At 28.4% G+C, this 18733-nt stretch overlaps 4 protein-coding genes across 4 annotated transcripts; 2 read left to right on the top strand and 2 right to left on the bottom strand.

Moving 5' to 3' along the window:
- Positions 1–452: 452 nt before the first annotated feature.
- On the top strand, positions 453–2066 carry Bma-dnc-6 (Uncharacterized protein; the record flags this gene model as incomplete). The annotated part of the gene is made up of 6 exons (XM_001892119.2): positions 453–469; positions 736–806; positions 1265–1364; positions 1465–1523; positions 1623–1813; positions 1995–2066. 6 exons carry the CDS (start codon positions 453–455, stop codon positions 2064–2066), a joined length of 510 nt encoding a protein of 169 aa, XP_001892154.2.
- Positions 2067–2823: 757 nt separating this feature from the next.
- Bm14009 (Brix domain containing protein 1 homolog, putative) lies at positions 2824–6012 on the bottom strand (the record flags this gene model as incomplete). Its single annotated transcript, XM_001892118.2, has 7 exons — positions 2824–2973; positions 3204–3348; positions 3657–3859; positions 4463–4661; positions 4819–4989; positions 5303–5370; positions 5845–6012. 7 exons carry the CDS (start codon positions 6010–6012, stop codon positions 2824–2826), a joined length of 1104 nt encoding a protein of 367 aa, XP_001892153.2.
- A 3701-nt stretch (positions 6013–9713) lies between these two features.
- Bma-ceh-17 (homeobox protein, putative) lies at positions 9714–12375 on the top strand (the record flags this gene model as incomplete). Its single annotated transcript, XM_001892117.2, has 5 exons — positions 9714–9943; positions 10241–10383; positions 11402–11512; positions 11775–11953; positions 12178–12375. The coding sequence occupies 5 exons, from the start codon at positions 9714–9716 to the stop codon at positions 12373–12375; spliced, it is 861 nt and encodes a 286-aa protein (XP_001892152.1).
- A 414-nt stretch (positions 12376–12789) lies between these two features.
- Bm10382 (Uncharacterized protein) lies at positions 12790–18104 on the bottom strand (the record flags this gene model as incomplete). Its single annotated transcript, XM_001892116.2, has 11 exons — positions 12790–12933; positions 13087–13228; positions 13364–13440; positions 13741–13916; positions 14398–14538; positions 14941–15045; positions 15260–15328; positions 15459–15616; positions 17059–17334; positions 17638–17827; positions 18074–18104. 11 exons carry the CDS (start codon positions 18102–18104, stop codon positions 12790–12792), a joined length of 1509 nt encoding a protein of 502 aa, XP_001892151.1.
- Positions 18105–18733: the final 629 nt, after the last annotated feature.

The raw sequence follows: 18733 nt of genomic DNA, 5'->3' as shown, positions 1-18733 counted from the left end.
TCAAAGCAGTAGATGAAGTCAATATTTAATATATTTCAACTCAATTTATCTGAATTGTTTGATTTCAAAACTTCGCCAAGTTTATTTCGGTCAGAACGGAAAGTCATACCTGTTTTACGTACTCCAACTTCAGGTCATATTTCCGGAGGATAGAATATTTTCTGCAGGCCGTGACCGTAAAGTACTAGAGCACCAGTTTAGCTTAGCAAATGCGTAATCAGATGTTTCCACTAGGAATTCCGGTTTGTTTAACGTTTCATTTCAGGATAAACCTTTCTTTCTGTTAGCGAATTTCGGAATTGGGTTGCAAATCACGTTTGATTCAAAGAAGTCTGCTAATATTTGTTTGAAATATTGCTCACTATTCTCTGAAATAACGATAATTTACATTACAGAATTTGTAAGATTATCTTGTAATGTTCGTTTCGGTTGTGCTTTAATTGAATCTCAGAATGACTCTTGAGAATAAGTAAGTTTTTTCACTTGTATGTTTCTTTTTCTGTTGAAAATTGAATTTCTGAAATTTGAGTAAATTTGTTTACTTAATATTTGGTAAATATATTTCATTCTTCTGAAGAATACGGATTTGAAAGGAAGAAAATATGGGGAAAGTAGGGGAACTATTAGGAAATTTGAGTAAATTTGTCAATAATTCTAACTCCTCTTCCTATTTCCATTGCACAAACTTTAATAATAGACAGATTATAATCAAATTATATCGAAATTTTATTACAGATTTACGATAGCATCAGATGCTGTTGTATGTAAGGAAGCAACTTTGGAAGGCGATATAACGATTGGTTCAGGTATCTGATAGACTATAACTGTTAACATTTTATCATGAATATTTGATTCAATTGTAAATACTAAGTAATATGGCGGTATTGTTTACATTTCGCTATGACATTTTGACATTTTTTTTTTTTTCATCTATTTCTGATCTCGATTAGATATAATGATGTGATACCGTTGTATTTGAAATACGTATGAAATGTAATCGTTTTACAAAAGATGCATTATATATTTCTCGACGTATGTTAGAATGAATAGTAAATCACAAACTTTTTATTTGCATATCAAATATTTCACAGGAATTTTCCGAAAGATTTTTCGAATTACTTCAAGAAGTTTTCAAAAAGATTATTATAAAGACAAAACTTTTCGTTTTTAGAATGGCTATTATGATCTGTTGAGAATTGCAATTTATTGAGAGATAAGTCGACAAAAGATTTCGGAACTATTGGAACAATTGAAATACATTTAGGTACCGTTGTTCATCCGACAGCTGTTATACGTGCTACAAATGGACCAATTATTATCGGTGAAAATAATAACATTGAGGAGACTTGTGTTATTGAAAACTTGTGAGTAAGCTATTTGAATTTTCGGAAGAATTTCTCGGAAACACCTAGGAAAACATTTCCTTCATTTTCTTTCCATTTTTCAAAGTAAGATGTGTTCCAGAAATGACACTGGTGAAGCACTATTAATCGGTCGTGATAATGTTTTCGAAATTGGATCTAGTAAGTGAAATTTTGGAATAAAGTTTACATCCCAGTTGTTTTTTAAATTCAGAAACTGATTATCAACTTTGCTATATTAAAGCGTTGTATTATTTGCAGCTGTTCATGCACCAAAGATTGGTAATAATAATGTTTTTGGTGCTCGATGTCAGGTGGGTCCAAATACAACGGTTACACGAGGCTGCTTTATTGGGACCAACTGCATGGCCATGCTACGAGAAGAGCTACCAGAAAACACCGTAATATACGGTAAAAGTAATAGTCGGCGAGTAGCGCGAGACCCACCACAGGTAATGTGTTTAGGACCATAATTTAAGCTGCAAATTAATGTACTGCATTAGTGTTAATGACGAAAAGATAAGTGAATTCAATTTAAAAGATTTTTGATTCATTGAATTCTGTGAAATGAATCTAACTTCTTTATTTTAAATTGAAATCTCCGGTGAAATTTGCATAGTTGGCTTTTTTCAGATCCAAACAAGCCAATTAGAATATTTAAGAAAGGCACTCGAGAGATTCCATTACTTGATAAAGTCGTCATAATGGTTTATTTCCATATCCCTTATAATGAGCCGTGATACAAAAATTCAGATTCTGTGATTTTTGTTACTATCTTTCATAGCACCTTTCACTCAAAATCTTACGACCGATCAGAATTCAAAACACAAGTTTTTGGTTCATAGTGATACTTGATGAATCTTCTAAAAGTCTGTATTCATATTACTATATATAATCATTAAAGACTTTTCCAACTCTTCACCTCAAAAGCATTTCAGAATTACTAATACAAAATAACGAAATATGAGCTGCTTTGAATTTGCGACAAATTTTTACAGTTTAAGTTTTAAAAAGATACTACTCATAGAATTACTCTTCTGGAAAGTTTGTTAGCAATGTATACATATCAAATATTTTTTTCTTTTTTGTTAAAATAATTCATCGGAAGAATTGACGGTCACTATTGACATGCAACAGTGAAAAGATATTTGCTGAACGAATAAGTAAAGAAGAACCAAAAAACTATAGCACTCATCAAAAACACAAAATAGAGGGACTGTAAAAATTATGGATACTAATCATTAAAGTTCGATAATTTGGTTGTTTTTCTCTTGGAAAGCTTTCGATTTTTAGAGATTTGGGAGATTTCATCTTTTCTCCAAGTGAAAAATTTGATTTAAAGCCCGAAAGAGAGCAGTCACTACCCTGTTTACCTCTCCTGAACTGTATCGCTTGTAACAGAAGATGCACTTCAAGTTTCATTTGCAAATAGAGTTATCCATTTCTCAAATTTCAATTGGGATTAATTGCTTATCGCAGCTTCTTTATTCTTGTTTCCTCTTAAAGCCTTCATTTTCTTTGTCTGCATGCTATCAATGTTCTGTTTACCGACATGAATACGCCCAAGCTCAGTGCCAAAGACATCCGTTGACATATTTTTTCGTTTTTTAGCCTAAAAATCAAGAGTTCAACAGAAATTTGGAATGACATTACTTTCCTACTTCTTCCATCAGTATTGTCATCTAAACCAAAACTCACCTATGCTAAAAGGAAACTTTTTCCATTTCAAATGAACTATCAGACTCGTAAAGATTAAATCCCTTTTCTCCACTCCAATTCACTCCTCATCAAACAATAACCAAAACGGCTAATGAACTAGTCAAATTAATAAAGAATGTTTACCAAGATTTGTTTCGGCTGTTTCATTGCTTCTCGGAAAAGACTTTCACTGGCAAATTTACTTCGATGTACCGAAAAATCAATTCGTGGTCCAATTTCAACAAGTTCTATCCTTGGCGATGTACCCGTTGACTTTTTCAAACAGGTCCTAAATTTCGAAAAAAAATTTATTTAGAACCTAATTACTCGGTAGTTATGCTAAGTGATAACTGATCCTAGGCCTCGATATGACCAATTTGCTGATTCGTCGTACTAACTCCTCTCTTCCATTTTTCATCTAGAATCTAGGAGATGAACCTTCTCATAAACTAGCTGAATCAACAGGTTTATTTCTTCTGATACAAGACCTATATCCAGTAACTGCTGGCAATTATCTCTGATCACAAAATCAGCTTTTGTATAATAAAAAAGTCTGAAACATGCAACAAGAAAAATCCAATAATTTGCCACACGTACCTGTACACTCGAAGATAAATTTTTTGCTCTAGAGCAGTCAGCGAAATAACAAGTTCCAATCCTTGCAAGCGTATATTCTCAACCACTGCACCACGAAACCAATCGACCATCAAATTACCGATACGCTTCGTCGATTCATCCTTTTCAAATTCTGTTCCTTGCAGAACTATACACGGTTTACAACCAAAAGATACTTTGGCTGACTGAAATATTGTGCGTTGTTATTTGATATATTTTTCAGGACGAAAAGTTCTAAGGAAAAATTAAGGAAAAGAAAGCAGAAAAAATGTCACACTTTTAAAATTATTAATCCTCTCAAATCAAACAAACAAATATCAAATACATATTACAAAATGAAAAACTTATTGGCGTTACAATTGCAAATAATCGCTTGTAAGAAGTTCTATAAACGTCAAAAAAAAAATTTTTTTTTGCTCTCGAAGGGTTACTGAAATGCTTATAGCATCGCTTATAGGAATAACAGCAATAGGCTTTCGCTTAAAATATTATGTTTAAGATATTTCTTTTTCCCCACAAGTGATACTCTTGGTATCACGAAAGTGTTCAAGCCAAACCAATTTGAACACTACCTCTATCTAAATTCTGTGTCTAGTAGAGTAATTACTATAGGCATTTGAATTTATATAACAACTTAGGCACGTTAAAATCACTAAAAAGCCTCAACTTTCTAAAATTTCCGATCAAATTACATCATCACTATATCATTACCAAAATTTCATATATCATAAAGCTTAAAAATCAAGTTCAAGAATGCTTCTATTTTCATTTTATGTAATTAAACTCACATGAAAATCTGCAGATTTAACAAAATTTTCAATCTGCAACTCCACCATATCGAGTACATGACAGTCATACATACGCCCCATAACCAAACTATTCCGATGTTTTTTAGAATTTGAACCAAACAAAAATAACGATGTGTCATATTTCATTGCAAAACTCTCCAGTTCAACATCATTTTCAAATGGATGAATTGGATTATGCCTGAAAATACGAAAAAATTAAATTACTTGTGATACTGCAGTTTATGTACCACTGATATGCAAACTCATTCACAAAACCATAAGTGCTCCCAGTGAGAAACTGCATCATAACTTTTGTACAGCAAAAAAAAAAAAAAAAATTATCAATGAGGTCAAACCTTTTCATGCGAATAGCCAATGGCTTTTTCAAAGCATACAGATCAGCTAAAGCATCAGTAACAGTTTGATTTGTTTTGCCGCCTTTTACGATTACAGCCGTTTTATCATTCTCAACAACTTTTGGTTGACGATTTTCTAGAAATCGTTTGCCACGACGTGTTTTTGCCTTCCTAAAACAAACATTAATTATTGCCTAGAAGAAACCTTTGTTAGAAATGAAGAAATAGTCTCATATTCTGAGACAGAATAAAGATTATTGAAATACCCGACAAATTACCTATGGAAGGAAGCAAAAACAGAACTATCAAACATATAGCAATGGCAATGGTATCTTAAGTGCCAGGACTGAAAAAACCAAAAAAAAAAAAAAAAAAAAAATGAAATCAGCAGAATCGAAATCTCTATAATTGGTTATTTAATCCAAGAATTTAACTTTTGCTGGAATAAAAAAAAACATAAAACCTCAACATAAATTAAACCAACCTCAAATTACCAATTCCCATTACGCCTTTCCAACAAGTAAAATAATGCTGGCGTGCTTGTCGACTGCTCTGAAATTCATTTCATATAAATTATTGAAACTTTATGAAAAACAAACATTCAAGTACTAAAATTACACTTTAGCCAATGCAAAAAAGTCTAGTTGATATGATTGATGAGAATACCACTTAATAGTTGATACCCTTAAATAATTTTAGAGGTGTTCTGCGAATTAGTATTCCTACATATTTTTAGATGTGATTGAACACTCTAAAATCTGCTCAGTCCTTAAATAATGGATCCATCTGACATTTTCATAGTTAAATTTTGGAAATAATTCATCCATTTATTTGTAAATACGACCCTAGTTATTGCATTTAACAGCGCATTTTAAATCTTAAAACTAATAGTAATAAACTGAAACTGATAAATAAATTTTGGAGACAACAAAGAATAGAAAACTGCACAGAAAGAAAGAGAGATATTAAATTAAAAGTGAGAAATAAAATTCGAAAAAAAAAAATAAATAATTCGAGAACAGAAACATGGACAACTAGATACGTACTGTCAGCTGGCTGTAAAATACAAAGGATGTTATTACAGACCACGTAGCCAACTGTTCGCGAAATAGGTCTTTTAAGTTTGAAAATCTCGAAATTTTGGTTGAAAAAATGATATATAGCGAATATTTTGTAATTTTTACAATTTTTCATATTTTTTGTTAATAATCTGATACTAAATTTGGTACTAATTTGATTGTATTCATTAATGTTACTTCAAAAAATAAATTGTACATATAACGTTTAGTTGTTACTCTAATTGATAACAACGATAAATATAACAATTAGCTGATAACTTGCAAAGTTTAATAAAATAATTTCAAAGACAATTTCAGAAATAATCAAAGAAAGACAAGATAAAATCATATCATCAACAATTACAATGAATATAAAGAACATCGATATCATTATTTTCATAATACAATTATGAAAATAACACAAATCTACTTTCTCGTCGCACAACGAATTTTGGTTGGAATAGGATGGGTTACTGTTATAATCAGTCGTATTACAGCAGTGTGTTAAACAGAGATAGTAGATTTGTAGAACTGGTACTGTAGTTCTTATCGGAGTACTGTGGTTATCGTCGGTGTTACTGTATGACAGGATGCAATGAAATAATCAGGAAACTGGGATGAATGACACAGTTTATTACATTTTTATCAGTGATTAAGGCTTAATATCATTAAGTGCGAGTTGCTTACGGTAGTTCAGATTAAATAATTGAATATTTAAGTATGGCTAAACAATGCCTAAAGCTAATGAAGTATTCAAGCAAGATTGAAGTAATTTATAAGTAATATATAATGTATTTATCAGTGATTAAGGATTAATACCATTAAGTGAAAGAATTACAGTAGACTGTACTGTATGATAAGCAAAAGAGAGAGACGAGTTACTTACGGTAGTTCAAATTAAATAATCGAATATTTAAGTATGGCTAAACAATTAAAAATAATAAAATAATAAAGTATGAATGAAAGAAATGAATAGTAAAAATATTTCTTTTAGTTTTAATAACAAATGATGAACACACAACGTTATAAATCAGAAAGTTACGAAAATTAAGCAATCAGTTATTTTAGTAAGTTATTTACTGCAACAGATCAAATGAATTTGGCAATTATTGAAATGTATTTATAAAAAAGAAAAAAAAAAAAGAAAAAAAATGGGTAGAATATCAGCTAAACAACTGTTAGAGAGAAATGGATGAATTAAATAAATTTGTTAGGTCACGGCTTTTAAATCAAATAAAATATCAAATGATTTTGTACATATCAATAATTAACTTAAATTGTAGCGTATTTTTGCGCCAATCTGGAAGAAATAAAGATTAGTGGAAGAAGATGCAGAATTATTGTAAATTAGTTGCCATTAATTAATTCATTTCCGTGTTACTACTGCTACTGCTATTACTGGTTGGACTGAATTTTCACTAGGGTTAAAGGTCAAGTGGATGTTTCTTGTGCAACTAAATCTATTGAATAGTGCAACAATCGCCAATACACATCTGTTTATTTTTCTGGAAAGCTTGATCACAACAAGATTAAACAAATATAAAAACTTTTGTTAAAATTAACAATTAAAAATTTATCCTTAATAAATATTCATATAAATGTACTGCTATTTAATTTCTCTTACCTGTTTTTTTTTTAACAATTTCTAGGGAAATGAAAAGCAAACTTTATAGGAAATGATAAAAATTAAATTTTTGCACAGAAGTATTTTTCTTCCATTTTCTGCTCTTTCTTTTTTTTTTTTTTTTATTTTTCTACAATTTTTCCATCTAAGATTTGATAGATTTAATCTGTAAATTTTTATTAGATTAAATTTTAGGATTACGATAGAATTGAGAATATATCACTTTCTCAACGCTAAATAATAGTTAGCATTGAGATGCATTCGTTGATTGCCAATCTAACAAAGATCGTTGCTAATAAGATAAAAGAGCTATGTATAGTTGTTGGACATTTTCAATCTTATCCAAAATGCTTCCTAGCCATTAATATTAGTCATTGTTTCCAATAAATGAAAGTTTATTTTAGCTTAATGATATTTCGGGTCATTTTATTCAAGCATGTCGGACAGTGGTCAGTCATTCCATTCTGTCTTAGTCTTCTGCCTAAAATACTTTTAAAAAAAATAAAAGTGTAATTGAAATTGTAAAAGTAAAAGTAAACATTTGAATGCAAAAAAAAAAAAAAAAAAAGCTGAAGTTTTTTAAATTTCTTGAAATATTCGTTTGCTTTTAATTTTCATAATTATATGGCATGGACAAAAACATCGAACTTTTAATTTCTACTATGCTGCGATAACGATAAATTGCAATATGTGATAATTTTAAAGTAACAGAAGCAAAAGCTAATTTAGTTCCTTTTGATAACTTGAATTAAACATTAAATATATTTAAATATTTAAATTTTAGCTGACAGATTTAAGATTTTTTCTTCTCTTAAAATTATGTTTGCAAATTGCAACATTTTTGTACATAAATGCTTTTAATTAAGAAATAAATAAAATTTAAACTGTTCATTATTTTTTTGTTAATCAATTAATTGATCATACTGATAAGTGGATGATTAGCTGATGTGATAGCTTATTGATTTAATAAAATACATTTTACTTTTTAATTTTCAATTTTTTTGCTGGAGTAAAAAGAATTGTAATTATATGATCAATTAGTTAGATTTAAGCTACTTTTTTTTTTTTTTTTAATCAAATTCTTCGATAATCTCTTGTATTTTTTTCTTTCGATCGGATATTATGGACAGAAAAGGGCAACAAAAAGAGGAAGAGAAGGAGAAAAAAGAAGAAAGAGAGAGAGAAAGAAAAAGAAAATATAAATATGTTTGAAAGTTTGATGCCCTACCGTACTTGGCCATAATATTTGGCCAGATGTGAAGAGTAACAAATGGAACAAAATGAGCCAAATATATTAGTTTGGTTGGAGAATGAAACCATTAAGCTTAATTGAGGGTGGAGCAATGACAAACTACGAAAGCATCAGTGTCATATAATTTTTGTTGAATAAATGTTCTAAACCAAATTCTCAAATGATTTCATCCGTTTCTAAAACTAAATCTTTTTCATATATTTGATTGATTCGTTTTTTTTCTTTTTTTTTTTTTCTATTTCCAATATTCATTAAATTTGTTTATTCGTTTTTCATCTCATTTGTTTCTTCATTTGAATAGAAGAAATTTCATTCATTTACAAATAATTTATTTAAATTAACTTAAATGAGTATTTGTTATTAAATATTTGTTTGCATAGTAATTTATATTACAGTAATATTTATGATAAATTACATTATCATAAATTGTTATAATATATATTGCAATTATGCAATTATTTTATATCAAAATATTTAATTATGTTAGACAAAAAATTAGATTAATTTCAATTTACGTAATAATAGATTAAATTTAAACTAAAATACAATATGTTAATGTAACTAGAATTAACTAACAATGAGCTTTTAATAATTTAATTAGCTAACTATAGTATAAAATATTTAGCTATGCATAAAAGATGAAACATCTAAGAGATGAAACGAATGAAACATTCGAGAAAGATTTATTCGAGAATAAATATTTCATTCGAGAATTTTTCAAAAAAATATGTTTTTTAAAAAATAAATTGTTTTTCTTTTTCATTATTCCTTTTTTTTTTTTAAATACAACAATATTTCTTGTTTCTACAAAGTTTTTTTTTTTCTTAATTTTTTTTGACTTGTTTTTTTTTTAAACTTATTATAAAATTGGTATATATTTTTAAAAAGAAGAATTAATACTTTATAGAAATTTGCAATTATCATTTAAAAAAATAGTTGCAATGATAATTTTAGAATGAATATGGTCGATTATGGTAGCTATTTTACAACAACTCCTGTAACAACAACTGGTTATGATCGAAATACATTTGATACATTTAGTTTAAATCCAAATTTAAATTTTACAACAACAACAAATACTAATGGATCATCAATGGCTACAGCATACAGTAATACAATTCAACAACAACAACAACAACAACTTTATGAACAATATGCTAATTCGTATGGACAATTAACAGGAAATACAAGGTAAATAAAGCTCTAACATCTATTGTCATTAATTTTTATAGAAAATAAAAATGAAGAAAAAAAGAAAGAAAGAAAGAAAAAAATGCATAAATTTATTTAACAAACTTTAAAAAAAAACAAAAACAAAAATAAAAACAAGAGCAAAATTTCATTTTTATTAAATTATAAAAATTATTAGACAAATAAGAACAAAATTTCAATTTTATTTGGATTATAAAGAAATTCATAAAAATACAATATTGTAAAATACAAATTTTTTAAAATTTGATACGAGTAAAATTTTCAACTTTTCTAAAGACATTTAACCGTTGGACATCAACAGTCAATGTTACAAACTTCATTACAAACAACGACAACATCAACAACAAAAACAATTACAAATACAACTACCACACAACCCTATCGTACAACCGATTCTTTACATGCTTTCCTACAAACCGGTATAATTTTATTTTCCGGTTTAACGGATTCAATTCTTCTCAATATTTATGTAGATGTATTTTGAAAATGATATAAAATAAAACAGTTAAGACAGCAAAATGCTCACTTTTTTTTTCTTCTCAAAAAACATTTTTTTATTCTTTTTTTTTTGCTTTGTTAAAAATTAATTTCTTTCTTTTACTCTTTTTCCTCCTTTTCTTTAAAAAAAAAAAAAAAAGAAATATATCTTTAAATTTTAATTTTTAGACTATTCTCAATTATTTATCATCAAGAATAAAATGAATGCAATTAAATCATTGTTTATTAATTAAATATACTTTTAATCTTAGATTGTTTTCATTTTCTAACATTTTATAAATATAAATAATCTTCTTGAAACTAGCAAAAAAAAAAAAAATATTTCAATAAATTTTAACATTCTTACTTTTAGATATTAACATTACAATAGAACTCATCTTTTGAACTTTTAAATTCTTTCAGTTTCATAATGAAATAATTTGGGTTCAGCTAAACTTTTTTGAGAAATATTGTAAATGAAATTTAACTTTGTGATTCGTAAAGAAAGTAAATTACTGGATAAAATGAATTAGAGGAAGTTAAGTGACAATATTTAAATTTTTTTTTTTTTCTTAATGCATCAGTTTAGAGTTCATGTTCAAGACCATCCAGCGTTAAACTCATCCATCATTTCTCATTTTGATTCCATTTAAATTAAAAATGCTCACCCATATTTTTAGAGCATAAAATTTTATCATTTTCTATCTCAGATGTGCTATTTAAAGATTATCATTGTTAATCTAATTTTAATAAACAATTGTAATTCACTTCAGAATTTTGCTGTAGCATACAAAATCAGAATGAAATATTTAGAAATTTCATAGAAATCCATTCAATTTCATTCTAATCTTCATCAAATCATTATTCTTTTTCATGAAATTTCTACTCAGACAAAATTCAAATTGTAGCATTGCTTTAATGAATATCAAAAGATTTTTGCCATTATTAATGGAATTTAAGGACTTCAATACAAACTGTATCAAAATCAAACATCTCTTCTTTCAACAGCTGATGCAATGAGAGCTAATACAGCTGGCTTAATGGCTGGTATACAGGGATCATCACTTGTTGGTAATATTATCATTGATAATTTTGCAATTCCTTTGAAATGACAAAAAAAAAAACAAAAAGAAAAAAAAAAGAGACAATAAATTACTAATAATCAGTAAATCAGTCTTTTGAAAATAATAGTTACCTGTTTTTTTTTTTTTTTAAATTAATTTCCTGAAAGTTTAGAAAGAAATGTTTGTAATCAAAATCTATGCTAAAATTTACAATCTGTATAAAATTAACCATATAAAATTATCTGTGAAAGTTAGAGTGTTAATTAAAGGTGCCATTTGTGGTAGGAATAATCCAATGGAAAGAAGGAAACAACGTAGAATTCGAACAACATTTACATCTGGGCAGTTAAAAGAACTAGAACGAGCATTCCTGGAAACTCATTACCCAGATATTTACACCCGAGAAGATTTGGCAATGAGAATTGATTTAACAGAAGCTCGAGTACAGGTTGAATCATTAAAAAGGAATTATTAAAAAAAAAAAAAAAGCTAGTTGATATTAAGTAAATTAAAAAGCTTGTCATTTAGATATTTAAAAAGCTCATATGTTACCTAAAAAAGGCTTTTTATATGATTTTTTCATCAATCAATCGATAATTCCTGATATATTACTTTTACGTTAGTTATTGCAATTTCTGACCAATTTCATCAATTCATTAAGTTCAATTGCAGGTTTGGTTTCAGAATCGACGAGCCAAATTTCGAAAACAAGAAAAGATGAGACGTATGAAAGAAGATATTCGCGCTCAAAAGAGCACACAATCCGGTGGTAATAATCTCGGACAAAATAGCGAGAATGATGAAGAGCGAAATTGTGGACATGAAGTTTCATCTAGTAATAATATCTTACTTGCTGGAGTCCTACAATAAACATATTAATATCAAATGCAACTAAGATTACTGTATATGAATGAAAATTATTTGGAAATCATATAACTTATTCATCTAAAACTAACGTTATATTCTAATAAATTCGTCAAAAAAAAAAAAAAAAGAAAAAAAAGATCGAAATGGATCCTAGAACTAAGATGTTCAACGAAATGCCTTTAATCACTCATAAAAAAAGTTAAAACTTTTTCTAAAAGTATTCCGAGAAGAAAAAAATACGAAAAGTTTCAAACAACCAATTGAAAATATATTTTATTTATGCTTTTCCTTCAGGACCCATTTGGAGAAAGCATTTTAAGTAATCCATTGCCATATAAATACAAAATTCCATTTTTTTCCCTCACAATCTTCTACTGTTTTAAAATAATAGGAAATGTGAAAGTGAAAACAGCAATATCAAGTATATTCAACTTTGCCACTAAGCAAGCGTTTGCGTTCTTCTAAATTATTGCTGATTCGGAAAACTTTTTGCACCATCAGTGTTGCTGCTTCCGATGAATAATTTCCAGCTACTGAATCTCCAACAGAACGCATTTCTCGCTAAAAGATAAAACTACTGAAGCAATCAAATTCCCTTTTTCTAGCGACAATCTCGTTGACATATGCTTTATAAGTCATCATTACAAGCACAGCAACAACAAAAAAAAAAAAAATTTTTTTTTTCCCTACAAAAGCAAACAGTGATCTGCTTACCTCTATATATTTTACAATTTCCTGATCGCTCACATCATAAAATTGCACGGCAATAAAGGAAATACTCAACAATACATCCAATTTTGTGTTTACGATTTCCTCGGAAGTCTCTGGTATTAAATTTGTTGCTTGCAACAAACTCCTATAATAAGTCAGATGTTTCATCTATAAACAGAAAATGAGCGGATTAAAATCTAAAAGTTTTTTAAAGTAATCTCAAATTTTCCATTATTTCGAATACATACGAACTTATTATGCATTTAACAGAATCACATACTTGAAAAGAGGCAGTGAAATCTTATAAAAACGCTTCTTCTCATCTCTGTTTTCATAATGCCGAAAAACAAGCGATAGCTGAAAAAAAAAAAAAAATTCAACATTACAAAAAAACAAACTCATCACTATATCAGAAATTGGGCAGCAAGTTGTCACAGTCTCTGTTAAATCTTGCCATTTAACAACATGTCGAGATAGTCCATGTCGCTGTTTGTAGGCTTCAAACATCTTATTTTTTTGCTAAGACGTGACAACGTTTCAGGATGGCTCTAATGACTAAAGAATCTTACGCTTTTACATATGGAGCAAATGTTTATATGTAATCGTAAAAAGAAATTATCAAAAATTTTGAAAATCTATAAATGGTACATATCTTACCATGTGAAAGGTATAGTAAATGCTAAATTGATAATGTGAAAGCCATCGAGATGTAGCGATAGGAGTAATTTTTGCCAAAAAACATAACCATTCTTCACAAATAGCAATTTTGTCCTGTACATCCGTTGTATTGTTGAATTTGTATGAAAAAACATTGTCCACTAAAGAAACATCATCTGAAAAATTCATGATATTAATTTCAAAATTCACATCAGATCAAAAATTCAATAGATCAACTTGATCAAACCATTGATTTCAACCATAATAAAAAAAGATACCTTAACAATTTTTATCCTACAAACACGAATAACTGCTAACACAAGTTAGACTTTTAATTATGTGGATATATAAAAACGTGAAGAACTTATAAAGATGAAAAGGAAATACATCTGATAACTCCGAAAATTTGCCATGTCAGTGACTCTTCGAACACTTTAAATCGTCTATCAGTAAAATACTGATACATTAAGAGCATTTTCAACTAAACTAACTAATTTTGCCCACGATATTTACTCTAGAATTAGAAAATCGAAATTTTTATGATCAGAAATCAAAATCTTGATATCTTGAACTTTAATGAAACCTAAGAGTACAGAAATAACAAAATTCAGCTACCAATCTAGATTACTACTTCATATCTATTACAAAAACACTTACCGATATCAAAATTTTCGTTATTATCAATCGCCTGCTGCAACTTTCCTAGTGCTTCATCATTTTTCTTCAACATTGATGTAGTAAATGCATCATCCAAATAGCTGTTCTGCTCTGTATCTTCAGCCATATCAGTGTTCGTTTCTTTAAAAATTAAGCAACTCAAATTTCAAATGTCAGCACTTAATTCACACCGCATTCCACTATAATGTTATCCATTTCTGGATAACACATATCATATATCACATCAGATAACACATATCAGACAGTCCACCATTACAGTTAAGCGTGATCTAATTCACGGATTAAGGTTGAACTATAATTTCTCAGATTTGATTAAAGATCTACGAATCACAGATATTTATATAAAACATAAATGGAAGAGATGCAATTTAGAAACAGACAAAAAATTAAAAGTTTTTTTAAAAAAAAAAAAAAAAAACAGATGAGAATTTCTTCTAAAACTACGCGCTATTTCCGGTCTCATTACTAAAAAGAAAAAAAAAAATTATGACGCTTTAAAAATGCTTGAAAAACAATGCATACCAACAGAAAACTGTCGCGCAGAAGAACCAGCTGTATCCTCGTCCATATTTGAAAATTTGTAACTCGGTGATGGTGAACCAGACGGCGAAGATAAACCCATAGATTCTAAAATTTTTTTAACAAATGTTATCATAAATCTTATAACAATATAAAATTTTAAGCGTCTCTTATAACATAATTGATCGCTTCACCTAAGAGACTAATCATTTCCATAAATACTACCGTTAGTGAACAGTAAAAGAATTTATATGCAATTATAATGGAATAATTTAATAATCTTGAATGGTTTTCTCCAAAATTAAAGTCTTTGTTATTATACCTTCACATGCCAAGTCAATATTATCGACTCCTGTGATCCTTTCTCGTATTCTTGCCCATACCGGATTATCTGAAATCAATGCCTTGAAAAAAAACTTAAAACTCATTGAAAAACAAGAATAAAACCATAATGAAAACTGCAAAACCAAAAAATTATACTAGAGAGAATGCAAGCCCAAAAAGTAAAAGATAAATATTACCATCAAGATTTCGGCCATTTTTTGATGATGTTGACGACGGAGTACTGGTACCACCAGTTTCACCACCACTCTCCACCTTTTCATCTGTACTCTCAGCGTTACTCATTTCAGTATTTGAATATTGAGACCAAATTTCCAGGACTTCGCGAAGGTTAAGCCTAAATTACTGGTATGAAACTAAAAGGAATAAAAACTTAGCCGGTGAAACTTAGCCATTATTTAATTTAATTTAAGAACCGTAAATAATAGTAAAAGAAGAAACGTAAACTTTGCAATATTGCAGTGCAAATATCAATATTCGGCTGTGCAACAATTTTTTTTTTAAAGTAAAGAAAAAGTTAATAAATAATAGTGAAGATAATATCGATGGCTCTTAATTGATCCATTTCGATCATTGGAAAAGGAATCAACGAAGAATCAATGGCAGAATAAGAAAAGTATTACAAATTTGAAAGTAAATTTGTCACAATGAACAGTATTTAAATGCATTTCAAACCAGCATATTACAGATAAAAAGTGCCAGGTATGATAATAAAAGATAATAATGATGAATAAAATGTGCAAAATAAGTTAACTAGGAAGACGTACAAAGTAATGTCAAAATGGAAAATATATAAAATAGTGGGGTGAAGAATGCTTATACGCAACATACGTAACATATGGTGACTAAAAAAAAAATGTTGACAATGTAAACAATCAAAGTCTATGCTACTACTTAGAAATGACCATAATGGCACAGAAAATTAAAAAAAAAAGAAACCAAAATGCAATAGGCTGTAAACCATGACGTGAAGTATACAACTCCGATAGGATGGTTTATGAAAAACCCATATATCGCAAATATGTCATTTACGGGTAATTTTCACTTTTCTTTATGTTATTTATTTATTAAAATCAGTTCTAGACTTTTTTATTCCTTTCCAACCAAAAGTTCATTCAAAATTAAAACTTTACTAAAAATTCATAACGTACAGAAAAAAAAAGATCAAAGTAAATAATTGTCTCAACGGGAATTATTCATATTATTACTATTATTTGTGATCGATTTCTAATATCAAGATATTTTAGATATGAAAAAATAAATAAATAAGTAAACAAATAATATATGTAATCAAAGCACTCAGTTGTTTGATATAATTTAATGATATTATATAAGTGTAGGCAATTACTTCTATATTATCAAGATATTCCAAAGAATAAGGAATTTTTAAAAATTTCTAACTAATAAATAAATGCAGACAATAATGCCATACATAGAGAGTGTTATATTTTAGCAAAACTAATAATGTTATACCTGAACTATCTTATCATATCATCTAATATCACTATATTTAAAAAGGTAATATTAAGAATACTGAGATACTAAACGATACTACTGCTATTGCAGTGTCAAAATAATCAGATTATATTAACATAATAGTATGATTATATCATTAATTTATTATGCATACATCATTAATGTAATATAATGGATTATTAAGGAGAAAAAAAAAAAAAAAACTCAAAAGACAAAAAGAAAAATGAAGGAAGTAAAGAATTTTAAAAATATTAAACATAAACATAGCCTTAACAGTTTAAGGAGATAAAGAAAATAACTAACCCACTGGTCGAAGGTATTGAGATATCCGATGTATACAAATCGTCCAAACTTGAAGTTTTTGCTGTTCGTTTCCGACTTGCAATCCATGCTCGATTTGCTTTCACAGTTTCCAAAGACCGGAATTCGCACTGATGTGGTACAACCGGATTTTCTGGATCAGTTATAATACGACCATCTCGAACAATCAACGTTGCACAGGTACCACGGTTCAGTTTATACTTATACCAACATTTCGTACAACGATAATAACGTGAACGACCATCTTTAGAAGATGAACTAAAAATTGAATTTTTTTTTTTTAAATTGAAAAATAGTTTGGGGAAAAAAACTTATTTGCAAATGAACGAAGAGATTTTAATTGATTATTCTATCACTAAGGAATATCGAGTTATAAGAATTATACGTCAAAAAGAGCACTTATAAGAATTATAACCAAAAAAGCTAAATCGAAGTCAGATGATTCAATTGTTATTCCCGACCAAAAATAAAAAAAAAAAAAAAAAAATTAAAACGAATAATTTTTCATCCTGAAACCTAAATCTTCATGGCATGCATGAATAACAAAACACTGGTACAAACCGGAAAAAGAATTCAATAGCTAATTCAGGATTGGTTCTTGAACGATACATTATCACATGATTCTTACCACCATGTGCTTCCACATAAACCGGTTTACCATAATCTTTTGCTATATTCAAAGCGTTCAAAATATCTATCTTATTATTTGCTAAATCCAACGTATTTAGCGTATCCACCGGATTCATATTTCCTGGAAAGTTTCAAAAATGAAAAAAAAAAGAAAAAAAAAAAATGAAAATCAATAATTGTTCAATTTACTCTATTCAGGAACAATTTTTCAAGAATCAAAAAAGTGAATACATTTATATTTACATCTCACTTATTTAGCCTCTATTCTACCAATTCATAATTCTTCCTAACTTGTTAAGTAATGTCTCATTAACAAATTAAATGCATACAATATGTAAACAATAATTATCTCGAATTATTATCGTACCTTCCTCGCGCTTTACTATTTTTGTCACCATTTTTCCTTCTGTATTTACCCTATAACTGCAATTCAATAATTTAGTTATCAAATTGTAAGCATCATAATACATTTATTGGTACTTTAAAATTTATGTTATGAATGCATTGCTAACCAAAATAAATACAAATAATGTCGACCTATTTTATTTTGGTAAAATTTTTCAAATTTAATCCATGTACACGCACACCTACACCTACACACATACAACACACATACATACACATACTTACTAATACGTGCACACCAAACCACTCTGCCGAATATTTTAATCAATGCAATGGTACTTCGTCTCGGTTCCATTCAGTTAATATCTTGTGCATTTCATATTGAAAATGCCCTATGTATATATGTTTGTTTGTTTGTCTGTCTGTTTCTAAAGAATTGTCTGTCTACATTAAAATGCACATACATGTGTATGTATGTATATATGTGTATGTATGTGTGTGTGTGTGTGTGTATGTATGTGTGTATGTATGTTATGTATATATGTGTATGTGTGTGTATGTATGTATGTGTATGTACCATAGCCATTAACTTTGTCCTTGGGTAGATAGGACGCAACGTCGCTTAGCAAAATCGAAAATTTTCGTATGGTACTAAATCTAAATATATCATACATTAATAATA

This window comes from Brugia malayi (genome assembly GCF_000002995.4).
Source record: "Brugia malayi strain FR3 genome assembly, contig: Bm_v4_Chr3_scaffold_001, whole genome shotgun sequence".
Lineage (NCBI taxonomy): Eukaryota > Metazoa > Nematoda > Chromadorea > Rhabditida > Onchocercidae > Brugia > Brugia malayi.
The sequence above is the reverse complement of the archived record's forward strand: the minus strand, read 5'-3'. Positions and strand labels throughout refer to the sequence as shown.